At 40.1% G+C, this 14069-nt stretch overlaps 1 protein-coding gene across 1 annotated transcript; it reads left to right on the top strand.

The window, feature by feature from the left end:
* The first annotated feature begins 218 nt into the window (after positions 1–218).
* On the top strand, positions 219–13804 carry pkd1l2b (polycystic kidney disease 1 like 2b). Its single transcript, XM_041038748.1, has 33 exons — positions 219–357; positions 1270–1468; positions 1849–1960; positions 2044–2185; positions 2360–2587; positions 2842–2984; positions 3113–3292; positions 4176–4313; positions 5027–5170; positions 5270–5394; positions 5495–5615; positions 6028–6156; positions 6245–6470; positions 6667–6857; positions 6972–7202; positions 7401–7502; positions 7608–7786; positions 7905–8051; positions 8142–8341; positions 8629–8855; positions 8949–9165; positions 9429–9904; positions 10342–10438; positions 10528–10668; positions 10757–10942; positions 11282–11612; positions 11824–11957; positions 12053–12180; positions 12286–12446; positions 12817–13027; positions 13161–13262; positions 13349–13480; positions 13640–13804. The coding sequence occupies exons 1-33, from the start codon at positions 219–221 to the stop codon at positions 13802–13804; spliced, it is 5784 nt and encodes a 1927-aa protein (XP_040894682.1).
* Positions 13805–14069: the final 265 nt, after the last annotated feature.

The raw sequence follows: 14069 nt of genomic DNA, 5'->3' as shown, positions 1-14069 counted from the left end.
GGACTGTTTAAGGTCAAAGTACGAGCCATGAATGCCTTTTCGGCCTCTGATGTGGACGTGGACTTAGAGAACATACTCTTGGCTTGCCAGAATTACTATGACTTTTCACCAGACGAGCATGGAAACACAGTATGTAGAATATTAGTATCAAACAGTATTGTGTGTTTTGCATTTATTTTAAAGCAAAATGACTTTTTCTTTATCTCCAGACAGGTAATATGAGTGTCGACAGCTCTGTTGACTTGAAAATAATGACTGCTCCTGACACTTTGGTCGACTACGCTCACAGTGTCACACTCAGCGTAAATGGAACTGAATCTTTGCCCAGCAAAGGACTAACATTTGAATGGAAATGTAGTAAGTACAAAAATTCATTGACGACAGAGCATTTTAAATGAGTTTGTTTTTGCCAGTTAAACCGTGATTAAAGTAATTAAAGGGGTTGAGCACAATTAGAAGAACACAAACAATCCAAAGCAATAATCTTTTAAGAACAGTGAGGCATTTAATGCTTAGTGTTTTTGACAGTGAGAACATTTTGTGCACCTTAAATCCTGTTTGTACACACCTTAAGTCCTAGTCCTGATTTTGATCATGTTCAAGATGCAATTTTTTTTGTCAGACGTGACAAACCTGGCTATTCAGCTGCCTGTTTACCACAGTATCCATGTTTATGATCATTTGTCTACGATTGTGTCTATTCCCTATCCAATCACCAGTGACAGAAGATGAGAGCGCCAATACAGTTTATCCTCATCAGTGTCAAATTTTCACTTTTGTTTCAGCATTACTTGTGTCAGATTTTTAGTTTAATTTAAGTGTGTATTATCATTAAATCCTTAATCATCAACTGCCTAAGGTCTTCTGGTTTCACAATATTCTGGTTTCTATCAGCATGCTCCAGCAAGCATATTGTGGTTTCTTGAAACCAGGATAAGGGCCTGTCCAGATTTCTGAAGCCAGGATATGATTACATGAGACAGACACAGAACATACAAAACCATGATCATAGCTGTGATGCTAGTGCACAGGTAAACATACTCAAATAGGCATTGATTTAGTTTAATGACAGGTGCTGAGGTTGTTGTTTATGGTGAAGTTCTACTGGGCTGTACTGTGTTCTTGTTATTTTGTCCATCCCCTCTAAATATGCTATAATGATGCCATGATTCATGACATTTGTCTTTATACAACTGCAATTTCTTTATTGTTGAAGTGCTGTTGTGTGGAGGTGCTATGAAAGTTCTGACTTTGCTTTTTTTCATACAGAAGGAAACTGCAAATGCAGAAACCAAACAAATGATGAAACCCATGTTATCGAAAAAGATTGCCTTCCAAATCCCTTTGAATTTTTCAAATACACTGTAACTGTAAGGAGAACAACCTGGTTTAGGAAAAGGGTTGACCTTGCTTCAGCTTCAAAGTGCATCACTGTTGCTCCAGAAGAATTCCCAGATGTGACCATCAGGTAAAGTGAAACCATTTAGAAAAAAAATACACTCAAATGTGTCCAAAAATAATTCTTATCTGGGGTTTTTGCAAGTTTTAGAAATACTGTTATTAAAGGAAATTTTGTTCCAAAATTGATTATATCAAGGTTACTCAACCTTGAGGAGGGTCCACCACAATACATGTATTTTATATTTGATGCTACATTTAATAGGGTTGACATTCAAAATTTCTTTTAGCAGTCCCCACATACTCTTGAAAATAGCAAACAAAAGAATTAACAAAATTCATAGGACAACTTGACAAATTTAAGAGGTTTGTATCAGATCCACAAAAGTTTTTTTTAATTGGCATTTATTGGAATAGGTTATAGTTATCTATTTACTTTTATTTTTGCAGTTGTGAAAATTGCTCTTCAATAAATGTGAATGACCACATAAAGCTACGACTGAGCTGTGTGACAACTTGTCCAGATGTAGTGTGGTATATTGAGGACCCCAAACCTTTGACGGTATGTCTGACACAGCACTTCAATCGATTTTAAATTGTGGCATAAATGTGTCCAGCAAGTATTAACTGATGATCTTTTCACAGGGTGTCCTTAGAAAATGTTACTCCAAAAAAGGAAGGAGGCCACTTATTGAGAAGCAGGAAGGCAGCACTGAATATATTGTACACAGCCAACATCTGAAAGTTTCGAGGGACACATTGCACAACATCAGTGTAATTGCTTATGGTGCGTTTTTAAGAAATGCAGAGTTTTAAGTTATTAACATAATCTAAGCATGCTAAGATTGGAATGAATAACAGGCAAAAAATACTTGTTGAACTTTACAATGTTCCAGTTTGTGACACTAAAAGAAACTGACATTATTTATTTATTTATTTTTAACTGCATGTTTTTCTACAGGAAAGAGGGAGCCAGGTTTCACCAAGTATACTCTTCCAATACCAAGTCCTGTACCAACTGAACAAGCTGCAAACCCAAGAGAGACAACTGATGCGCCAACAGACCTCAGCCCTCCCTCCTGTAGCATTTCTCCTACATCAGGAACTGTTCTTGATGCTTTTGACATGACCTGCAAACCAAGCTCTTTCTGCTCTGCAGGCTGTTTTTATTGCTTCAAAACTGACACAGGTGAAAATGTGATGCATTGTCATCTCTTTATTTGTTTTAGATTTAAACAAACAAAAAGCTCTTTTACAAAGTGGATTTTTAAGAAAGAAAGAGAGAGAATAGAGAGGAGTATAAATTGGGGGACAAAATGTGTTTTCTCTAAAAATCCACGCCTGGGATTAACTTGGATGCTTTGCCCATTTAGCAAGATATGTAGATAAATAATCAAGAAATCATTACAACAGTGTTACTAAATTGTCTCTTTTGTCTTTAAGGCAAGCATCTGCGCTGCAGTAATTCAAATGAGGTGAAATCTGTCTTCCTGCCTCTTGGAGATAAGAACAACAATTACAGTTTGTCTGTTGTGGTGACTGTGAAAAAGGGACATGAGAAAGCTACCACAACTGTCACTGCTCAGGTCTGTCAAATGCTGGTAGTCATGTATGTTAGCAAAAGAAGGAGGATTAGAGAAATCAAAATTGGAACATTGTCCAAATGATGTGAAGGACTTTCAATAATTCTGATTAACTGTTTGTCTTCCTCAAGGTGCGGAAAAATAACTTGAGTACCTCAGTGGAGGCTCTCCAGTCTACAGTGGAGGATACTGTGACTGAGTTAGAGCAGCAAGGTCTGCTCTCTGGTGAGGCACTCGGACAAATATTTACTTCAGTTTCTGACATGCTGAATACAGAGGCCAGCCAAGATCAGAAGGATGCGAGGACGAAGGTAACGGAATGTGGTCGCTGCCCTTTTTAACTGTATTTTAGATATTGAGTTGTGGATGGCAGATAATTTTCTATAGCTCAATCAGGACAAAACTGAAATATTGGTCATTGGTACTGAAGTGGAGAGGGAGAAACTGCATGCACTGGCACTAAACCTATATAAACAAGTGAAAAACCTATGAGTTATCTTTGACTCAGATCTCAATTTTGGCCTCACATTGCAAAATGCAATTAACCTACCTTTTATTGTCTGAAGAACATTGTCAGAGTGCGACCGTTTCTCTCTCAAGCCAATACAGAGACATTACTGCCTACTTTTATCACCTGCAGAATTGACTACTGCAGTTCTTTGCTGTCTTGTCTCCCTAAGAAGAATATGCCTCAGTTTCAACTCCCTCAAAACTCAGCTGCATGTGTGTGTCTAAGGCCAGAAAGAGAGCTCCCATGACACCAATTTTAAAGTCTCTGCATTGGCTACCTGTCTGCTTCAGAACTGATTTTAAGATCCTTGTGTTGGTTTATAAAGCTCTTAAAGGTCTTGGTCCTACCTGTTTATCAGATTTGCTTTTGCCCTATGAGCCCTCAGTAACCTCCAGATCTTCTGGCCTTTTAATTATACCTAAAGTCAGAACAAAAACCTACAGTCCAAGTCTCTGGAACAGCCTCTCTGAAGACCTCAGGGCAGCAGAGAATTCTGATATTTTTAAAAGCAAACTCTGTGTAAAGGACTTTGTGTTACAATGTGTTTGTATGAAAAGTGCCATACAAATAAAGTCTGATTGATATTGAAACAGTAGAGGCTAAAACATTGGTTTGAGCTTGTATTGTGGGTTAATGGAGAGCACAGTGATATTAATTTGTTGTTGTTGTTCTTCCTCTTTCAGCTCAGAGAGAAAATGCTGACCAAAATGACCACAGTTCTAGGAGACTCCCCAACTAACACAACTCAGGAAGTGCAAGTGACAGCCAGAGCTGTGGCTGGACTCACCCTGCTCTCAGATGAGCTCAGTCCCGCTGCTCAAGTACAGTACATTACATCATTTCAGCAGCATCTTCAAAAATCCTGCTAAAACTATTTTTCAATTATTATTTACAAACTGCAAATGTCCATTTTGTTCATGAGGAAAATGCTGTGCAGGCAGCTATTTGTACACAAGTCACTGTAGTAATTGTCACTAGTGACAGATCAAAGCTCAATATTTGATCAATAAATTAAGTAAAGTTACAGTTAGTTGTCTCTTGGCCTAAACATTTTAGCTCAGGACAATGCTGAATCCTTAACATTTAGATGAATATACTGTATAACTGAACAGTCTGATTTAATGTCGCAAAATAACAAATGTTCTACGCCATTGTATATATTAGTGTACATATTATTCTCCTTCCTGTTTTTTTTTTTTTGTTTTTTTAAATACTTTTTATATCTTTATATTTTGCACTGTATTAGAGTTGCTAAGTGCTGCCAGTCAGCTGTCAACTTGTACTCTTTATTTTGACTTTTTACTCGCTGCTGTAACATAACAATTTCCCTCTGAGGGATGAATATATCTATCTATCCTTATACAGAAGAAAGTTGTTATAGTTATTTTTTTTTATTTGACTTGGCAATAATTGCAGTTCGCAGCAACATGTAGGCCAAATATGTTGCTCTGAGTATGATACGTGTTTCTAAACTAAATTGAGAGTTGGACACAGATCAACTCTAATCTCTTCTGTTGTTGTGTTTCCTCTTCAGGAAGAAGCGGGTTCGTTGTTGGTAGGGCTCAGCTCCTCCCTCAAAGCTATCAGTGCTGATCAGGATGGCGGGGATGATGAAGTTGTGCAAGCAGCTACACCAATTGTTGAAGCAGCCAGTAATATTTTGAATGTTTCATCAAATGTAAGAAAAAAAAAAACTCTCTTACTCTCAGAGAGATTTCTAAGTGTGCGTTTTCCCATGGTCTTCACTAAACAGATATAATTTTTTTTTTTTTTTCAGAAAAACGTCTCAGATTTTCTTCTGACTGGGATAAACAATGTTCAAAGTGCTTTGCTGAATAATAAAAAAATGAATGGAGACCCTGCCATTATTGATTCTGGTCAGATCAGTGTGTATGTTAACAGGTAAGAGATGACTGACACTGGCTAGAACAGGAACTTAAGACTAAACTGGTGTTCTGCTTAAACCCCTTAAAAGGTTTTAAGGTTTTAATTCTTTCTGCAGAGTGTCTCCAGAAACTATGCAGATGCAAGATATAAATGTCCAGAAGAACAGCTCGTCCAGATTTTCCTTTCCTAGGTTGCCTGAAGATGTTGTTTCTCCAGAGGAGCCAGTGGATGTGAGGGTAAGTGTGAGCACAGCAGAGGGAAATGTAAACCCCCATTTGCTGTGAATTTAAAGGTGCCAATGGAGCCTGAGGTTCATTATCACACAGTGTATATGGTCTTCTAGACATGTGCTTTAGTTGTAGGGCTCTGCGTTGATCTGGCCAGTATAAGGTATGGCTTTCCCAATTGCTGAACATCCATAATGGTTAGAATAGTTAAAAAGTGAACTAGTTTTTGGGTAATGTAATTTTGACTGTTAAAATCTGACATCACCTAGAACTGTGGAACCAACAGAAAAAGACTCCAAAACCATATTGTCAGCAAAAAGAAGTGAAAATTGTAGATGACACTATCTCAGATCACAAGGTGGGTCACAGATTTGCACCATTTATCTTTTTTATATATCAGTGAATGCCTACCTCTTTCTAGATGATGAGCTTTGAGAAAAATCCATATGCTTGGAAGGAGGAAAACATCACAGGAACTGTAGGATCCGTGTCTCTCACCAGAGTGAACGGCACTGTCATTCCTGTTGAGAATTTACCTGATGAGATAGAGGTAATTTTTGTTTTAGAGATACCTTTTGTTATTTTACCTTGGGTAACGATGGTAGATTGTTCAGAATAATGTGTTTCTGGGTTTTCAGATTTTCCTACCAAGGCTTGACGTTGGGCAGGAGAACAGCACAGTCCTTGACCTTGCCAATTTCAGCACATTAATTATTGACGTCCCCTCACCGGACGTAACACTGGTGCTGAAAATGGAGCCATCTGAAGACATATCCTTCATGCTATTCCTGGGATGTAAAGATTATCCAAACGATGAGAATTATGTAGCCAAGACTCAGATGCCTCAAGAGAGTTCCAAAGAAGGTAAAATTAAAACTACTAGATTCACTTTTTGTAGCATAACATACATAATGTGCCTGAAAATCACATTTAAAACATACTTGAGAGACTGGACCGCTAACAGCATCTTCAGTGACATCCTGATGAGAAAATTTGTTGAACACGTAAAAGACTCCATGTGTGTTTTCTGTACATGAACATATCTGTCATTTTAACACAGAGGAAAAATATACCTGGGTGCTGAGTCCTAAAGACAGAACAGGAGATGTTGGCGTGCACTACCTTGTTATGAAGCCCATTGTAGAGCCAGGCGTCAAATCCATCAATGCCACTGTCACTGTCATTTCCATCGCTGCCCAGTGCAAATACTGGAATGAAACTGAATCTTTTTGGAGTGAAGATGGCTGCAGGGTGAGTAAAAAAAAGCAGAACATATCTGCAGTGTTTGTAGCAATACATCCTTGACATCCATGAAAAGGGGCAGTGGAGTTTGACCGGCTGGTTTTCTTTTTCCTACTCCTACAGGTTGGTCCACTTACCACACCTTTGGTCACCCAGTGCCTTTGTAACCACTTGACTTTCTTTGGCAGCTCTTTTTTTGTAATGCCAAACTTGGTAGATGTGTCACGCACTGCAGAACTTTTTGCGACATTCACTAACAATCCTGTGGTGGTATGTTTTGTGGGGGCCATCTTTTCTGTTTATATGTTAGTGGCTGTATGGGCACGCAGGAAAGACATCCAGGACACAGCAAAGGTAATTCTTGGTGAAGAATTTCACATTATATTGTTAATTTGCAGTGTATTGAATTGTTTTGTACACTAAACCTTGTTCTACAAATTGAGTGGCTGCAAGCATCAGTTAAATGAAATAAATATAAACTACACTACCATTTTCTCAGTAAACACTAAGTAAATAATCATCAAAACAATCCTTGTTTGCATTCACTTGTAGGTCAAGATAACAGTGCTTGAGGACAATGACCCCTTGGCTGAGTATCGTTATATGCTGAATATCAGCACTGGGCATCGGCATGGTGCGTCCACCTCCTCTCAGGTAAGTGATGTCTGTTAAAGCTTAGAGAGATTCATAGAAACAAAACCTGTCTTCCACAACTCTTAGCATCTCTGTTCGTCCTGATTGACTTTGTTTTTGCCTTAGGTGACAGTAACTCTGCTGGGTACAGAGGGAGAAAGCGACCCCCACCACCTGACAGACCCTGAGAAACCTGTGTTTGAGAGGGGTGGTGTGGACATGTTCCTGCTGACCACACACTTTTCTCTTGGAGATCTACAGAGCATCAGACTGTGGCATGACAATTCAGGAGAGCACCCTGCATGGTACGGGTTAGAGGGACACTCTGACGTAACATCAAAGAAGAATAAATTAAAGTTAAGCTTGAGTTTGTTTCATTATTTTGCGCACAGAAGATTAATTATCTTCTGATGTTATGTGCAGGTATGTCAACAAAGTGATGGTGCAGGATCTGGAAACTGGTCAGAAATGGCACTTCCTGTGTAACTCCTGGCTGGCTGTAGATGTGGGAGAATGCACTCTTGATAAGGTCTTCCCAGTAGCCACAGAAATGGATTTGAAGAGGTTTAGGTGAGACCTTCCAAGAAATTAGACTTAATTCTCTATCATTATCACTTTATTATTTCCTCTAATCCATCCTTATTTTTCAACGCGTTTTAGTAACTTGTTCTTCATGAAGACAGCCAAGGATTTCCGTGACGGCCATATCTGGTTCTCTGTCATTAGTCGGCCTCCCTGCAGCACATTCACTCGTGTGCAGCGAGTGTCCTGCTGTTTTTCTCTTCTGCTGTGCACTATGCTGACCAGCATTATGTTTTGGGGCATCCCAACAGACCCCTCTGAGCAGACCATGGACCTGGGTAAGTAACAAAATATAAATCATTCAAAGCTTTCAAGATACAACAAACAAGATTAAATTATTAAGATGATTATTTAGTGATTATTTTGTAACAGTAAAACTTTCATTAGTTGTTCAAAGCCTCCTGAAATCCAACTCTGACTGCATAGCAATGACCTAGGGCAGGAAAATTATATCTGAGATAATAGTGCTGTCTCTGTTTAAGTCTCAGTGAAGGAGTAACTCAAAGGACCTGTCCTTTAATCACATCAATTTAAAGTAGATTTAAAGCAGCACTTTACTTTTCAGGCCACATCGAGTTGACCTGGCAACAGGTTATGATCGGAGTTCAAAGTTCAATCATTATGTTTCCCATCAACCTCCTTATTGTGAGTATCTTCAGAAACACTCGTCCTCGAGAGAAAACCAGCAAAACTGACACTTCTAAACAGGGGAAGACTGGTCGAGTTTCTCCCTCACAGACTTCTTCCCCTCAGAAGGAACTGAAGGACATCACAGCAGAAACTGTGATTAAGGTGAGGTTGAGGTGGGGTATCCTGAGCATAACTTGGAAGCAACTGCTTATTCGTTGCCCATGTCTGAAGAACTTGGTATGGTTTCTACATTAGGACATAAAGAGAATTGCTCAGTCGCTCTCAAAGGCCATGAAAAGTCCACTGCCCCATCGGGAGCTCCACCCTGGTCAGCCGGCAGACATCAACACTCTGCTGTCTCTGGTGGAGGACATCATCAGACAGCAGAACCGAGCGGCTGGAGACTTTTACACCGATGCCTCCAAAGGGGATTGCTCTATGATCCTCAGTTTAGGCTCAGTCAGTCTACAAGGTAAACTGCACAATAACCTTTGCAATGCTCCTGATATCATGTGTTTTATCTTCTCTTTTACATATAAATTCTAAAGTTGTCAAGCAACTCTCTTGTAATTCCCAGACCATCTGATGATGGCCATAGCTTAGTTTTTGTATTGATTTTCTATTATAGAAAATAAATTACCCTGAATGAGAATTTAAAATTTAAAAGTTGAGGTCTTTGTTGAAATACTGGTATAAATAATGCTAACTGATTAATACAGATTTTTGCATGGACAGAAAACAGTGTGTGGGAGAGCCCTGAGAAGACTTCAGGTGAAGTTCAGAAGAAGAGCAACAACAGCCGATACCTGTACAGGCAGCTGCGTCATGTTGAGAGGGAGCTGGGTCTGTTAGGCCCTTCCCGTTTCCCATCCCCAGACAGCTACAACAGAGCCATGCAGCAAGTTCAAGGAATGAAGGGTCTTCTGGAGTACCACCTCCCCTCTTCCAGCCTGGACGGAGACCAGCTCAACCGCAGTCTCAGTCCAGAAGAGAGCATCAACAATGGCCACTCCACCAAGAGGTGCTGTCAAGGAGGGCTGCCATGGTGGTTTGTCTTTGTTGGATGGATACTGGTGATTGCAACCAGCGGTGTGTCAGGATACTTCACCATGATGTATGGGCTGACGTATGGGAAAGACCGCTCTATAAGCTGGCTCATCTCCATGGTGGTCTCTTTCTTTGAGAGTCTCTTTATTACTCAACCTCTGAAGGTGAGGAACATTACAGTACATTATCACAACGTTAAAAGGAAACAGGGATAGCTCTGCTAATGTTATCTGTTAAGAAAGCTATTCATTAACTGATATTTAACTGGAGCTTGGAGCATTTCCAACTAATGTCCTATCAGTATTTGCGCTGAATAAAATTCTATCATGGTGATGAATATATTAATGATATTCCAGGTCATACACTTATTTATAATACATTGATCATTATGTATGTATGTGCAGTGTTAACACCTCATGTAAAGACACTGATGATGTTAATATTTTTTTCTCTGTTAACTAAATTTGACTCCTACCCTCATCTATATCCTGGTGCTGCTGCTGTGTAATGGCACAAATTCCCCCTATGGGATTAACAAAATTCAGCTTATGTTTTCTTATGGGGTTGTCTGGTACTGAAGTCTGAAAATTTTCTGTCACAGGTTCTTGGTTTTGCAGCTTTCTTTGCTCTCGTTCTGAAGAAGGTTGACCAGGAGGAGTACGGAGAGCCTCAGATAGATGAGAGTCTCCGAAACCCAGGCAGATTTTTTTTTCTCATCTCTCATTTTTGTCGCATTTTTATTTGTGAAAAAAAAAGAATAAAAATTAATCCAAAATTCCTCCCTCAGATGATCCTGATGCAGTGCGGGCAGCGAGAAGAGACAGCACGTGCAGTTTCTATCAGCCACCACCTCCTGCCGACATCGAGAGGATGAGGAACAACATGATAAAAGAACAGAAAGTCTTTGCACTCATGGGGGAAATTCTTAGTAGGAGAACCAGTTTGATACATAACAACACAGAAAGCAAAGTTATACAGTTTGAAATGCTGACATAACATAATTGTTTGGGTTGCAGCCTACATGGGATTTATGTGGATGTTGCTCCTGGTGGCGTATGGTCAGAGGGACCCTAACGCTTACTTTCTGACACAACACATTCGGCAGAGCTTCAGCAAAGGGATCTCAGACAGTATGACCATTCAGGATGTGTTCAACTGGGCAAACACAACTCTGGTGAGCAACCTGTTTGGAGAGCACCCAGGTCAGTATGTAGAAAAGTTAGTCAATATTATTCAATATTATGTCACTTTTCAGTTCCTCAAATTGACGTCTCACTTCTGCCTTTGTCCCATTTATATATACTACTTATCCTACACGATATCATCAGTATATCTATGTAGAAAATTATAAAATGGTATCATAAATTCAAAATTGTCATGTCATGAAGCTGCAACAGTGTAAAAAGGCCCAGTGTGGTTCTAAATATAGAGCTGAGTCATTTCAGTCAGGACCATAACTGAAAGTTATTTGGACAGACTGTGACAAATGAAATTCATTCTTTCATCTGTGTTTATTCTTGCTATTGGAAAATCTGTCACAGGATTTATCACAGACGGAAACTCAAAGCTGGTGGGTAACGCTCGTCTCCGCCAGGTGAGGGTGAAGAAAAACTCCTGTCACATTGCTCGCTCGATGCAGCAGTCTGTGCTGGACTGTCACGCTCCGTACTCGTGGGAGTTGGAGGACATGGACTCCTACGGTCCAGGCTGGAGCCGCTCTGTGGGGGGTAACACCTCAGTGAATCCTCACGGTCCGTGGACGTACCAGTCCCAGGGTAAGCTGAGGGCCTCCCCCATCTGGGGCAGTGTGATACTCTACAGAGGAGGAGGGTATGTGGTGGATTTGGGGCCGGATTTACCAAATTCCAGCAGGTAGGTATTTTATTATATTAAGAATTCACCTAAATTAGCTCAACTGATGGTACAAAGATGTTTAGTGTTGAATGAATACTGAATTGTCATTCAATTCAGGATTCATTAGTTGAGGGGTTTTGGTAACATGACTTTTTCATGACTTAATCAAAGAACAGTTAGTCAGTCCTGAGTCGTGTATAAATCATATTATTTATCTGTATCTACGTAGAACCCTTCAGTACCTTTATGACAGCACCTGGTTTGATGTGCACACCCAAGCGATCTTTGTTGAGTTCACCGTGTACAATGCCAATGTCAACCTCTTTTGCATTGTCACACTCATGATGGAGACCACAGCCATAGGTAAGTAGTCTATGCTCAGCCACAGCGTGAGAGATGCACAACAACTCAACTGTTACATAAGGACCATGTTGTCTGTAATGTTATGTTTCTTCCAGGAGCTTTCCAATTCCGCAGTGAGCTTCAGAGTGTGCGTCTCTACCAGGCGACCGGTGGCCTTCACATCTTTGTCATGGCTTCTGAAGCAATCTACTTCCTCTTTATCATTTACTACATGGTCATTCAGGTGTATATCCATTATCCTTACTTTACCATGACTGTTAGTATATTAATACGTACTAAAGTTGCTCACTGGAACATCTGACACAGGCTCTTCTCATGAACCTGACAGGGAAAGCTGATGAAGCAGCAGAAATGGGCTTATTTCAAGAGTAAGTGGAACTTACTTGAGCTGGCAATCATCATTCTCAGCTGGAGTGCGCTGTCTGTCTTCATTAAGAGGACTTTACTGGGGAAGCGGGACATGGACTATTACCAGAACAACAAAAACCAGTAAGCAAAAATAAAATGACAAATATGTGATGTAGGATCTTTACATATGTATGAACACACATGTGCATTTTGCTTATTTATTGTGTCTGACTGTGTGTCCTTTGTGTGGTTACCAGTGCAGATTCTCTGTGCAAAGCTTGTTTCTGTTTCATCAGTATACATTTACTATTTTTTCGTTCTCTCCTGATCAATCAATCAGACTTTGTTTGTCTAGCACTTTTTATAGCAACACAATGTAACACAGTGCTTTACACAAATCCCCCAGCCCTTAATTATTTCAGTGTTTTTGTACAAAAACACTGTATTTTGCAAATATTTTTTTTTCTCAGTTGTTAAAACAAGGCTCTTTATTCTCCTGCTCTGTCTCCAGATACGCCAGTTTCCATGAGACAGCCAGGGCCGATGCAGTGCTGGGGTATCTGATTGCCTTCTTAGTACTGTTGGCTACGGTCAAACTGTGGCACCTGCTGAGACTGAACCCCAAGCTGCACATGATCACATCCACACTGCAGCGAGCCTGGACTGATATTTCAGGCTTCCTGGTGGTCATGACCATCATGTTCCTGGCCTACTCCATTGCTGTGAGGAGTTTCCCACACTTTAAATCAACATGCTGCTGGAGCCACAGAGTTTTTTTTTAAATCTATACTTTGTGAAATATAACTTATTCAAAAGGTGATTATTAACAAAAAATATGAACTTTCTACTTTTCAGTCTAACTTGATGTATGGATGGAAGTTATACTCCTATCGGACTCTGCTAGATGCTGCCCAGACCATGGTCAGCCTACAGCTCGGCATTTTTAACTATGAAGAGGTTGGTATGAAGCTATTGTAAATCTACCACAGCAGATTATGACAGCTGACCCCTCCTCAGTATACTTCTTCCTCCTGACCCTGCAGGTTCTGAATTATAATCCGGTGCTTGGTGCTTTCCTCATCGGCTCCTGCATTGTATTCATGACCTTTGTGGTGTTGAACCTCTTCATCTCTGTCATCCTGGTGGCATTCAGTCAAGAGCAGATACATCACAAGGTAAACTCTAAACCATGCCGAGTCTGAATGCTGCTCATGTCAGTGTCGACTTGTCAATAGCAACCAATGTTTTAAAAGAGGTGAGATCTTACCATTACAGAAACAACTGCAGATAACTTGGTACTCCTTGATTTATACATGTTACTCTCTGTTTTGCAGCCATCAGAGGAGGATGAGATTGTGGACCTGATGCTCATGAAACTCTGCAGTTTGTTTGGACTCAAATGTACGAAACCAGAGGGAGACAGCCTGGCTGACAGGCCAGCTGTTCCATCTACTTCAACAACATCAACAATTTCTTCTGGGGATATTCATGAGGGCTGATATGTTACACTACAGTCAAACAGGATTTCAGCATTATAAGACCTGCAGAGTGCTTTGTGTCATTTATTGCTTTTGCTGTTGCCATAGCTTGTTTCGTTTATCCAAACCAATACGATGCTGCTTTGTGACTGAATATTAGCCCTTGTCTATAAATTATTAGCATTTCTCTGACTGTTGTAAAAAGAGCTGAGACACTGAGAGAAAGCAGGAACTAAGGATAATTCTTATGTTGTGCAGTGTAGCACTGTATTTAGGCTGCAGTATA

The sequence above is a fragment of the Toxotes jaculatrix genome, chromosome 1, assembly GCF_017976425.1.
Source record: "Toxotes jaculatrix isolate fToxJac2 chromosome 1, fToxJac2.pri, whole genome shotgun sequence".
NCBI lineage: Eukaryota > Metazoa > Chordata > Actinopteri > Toxotidae > Toxotes > Toxotes jaculatrix.
Note: the sequence above shows the minus strand (reverse complement) of the source record. Positions and strands in the feature narration are given on the sequence as shown.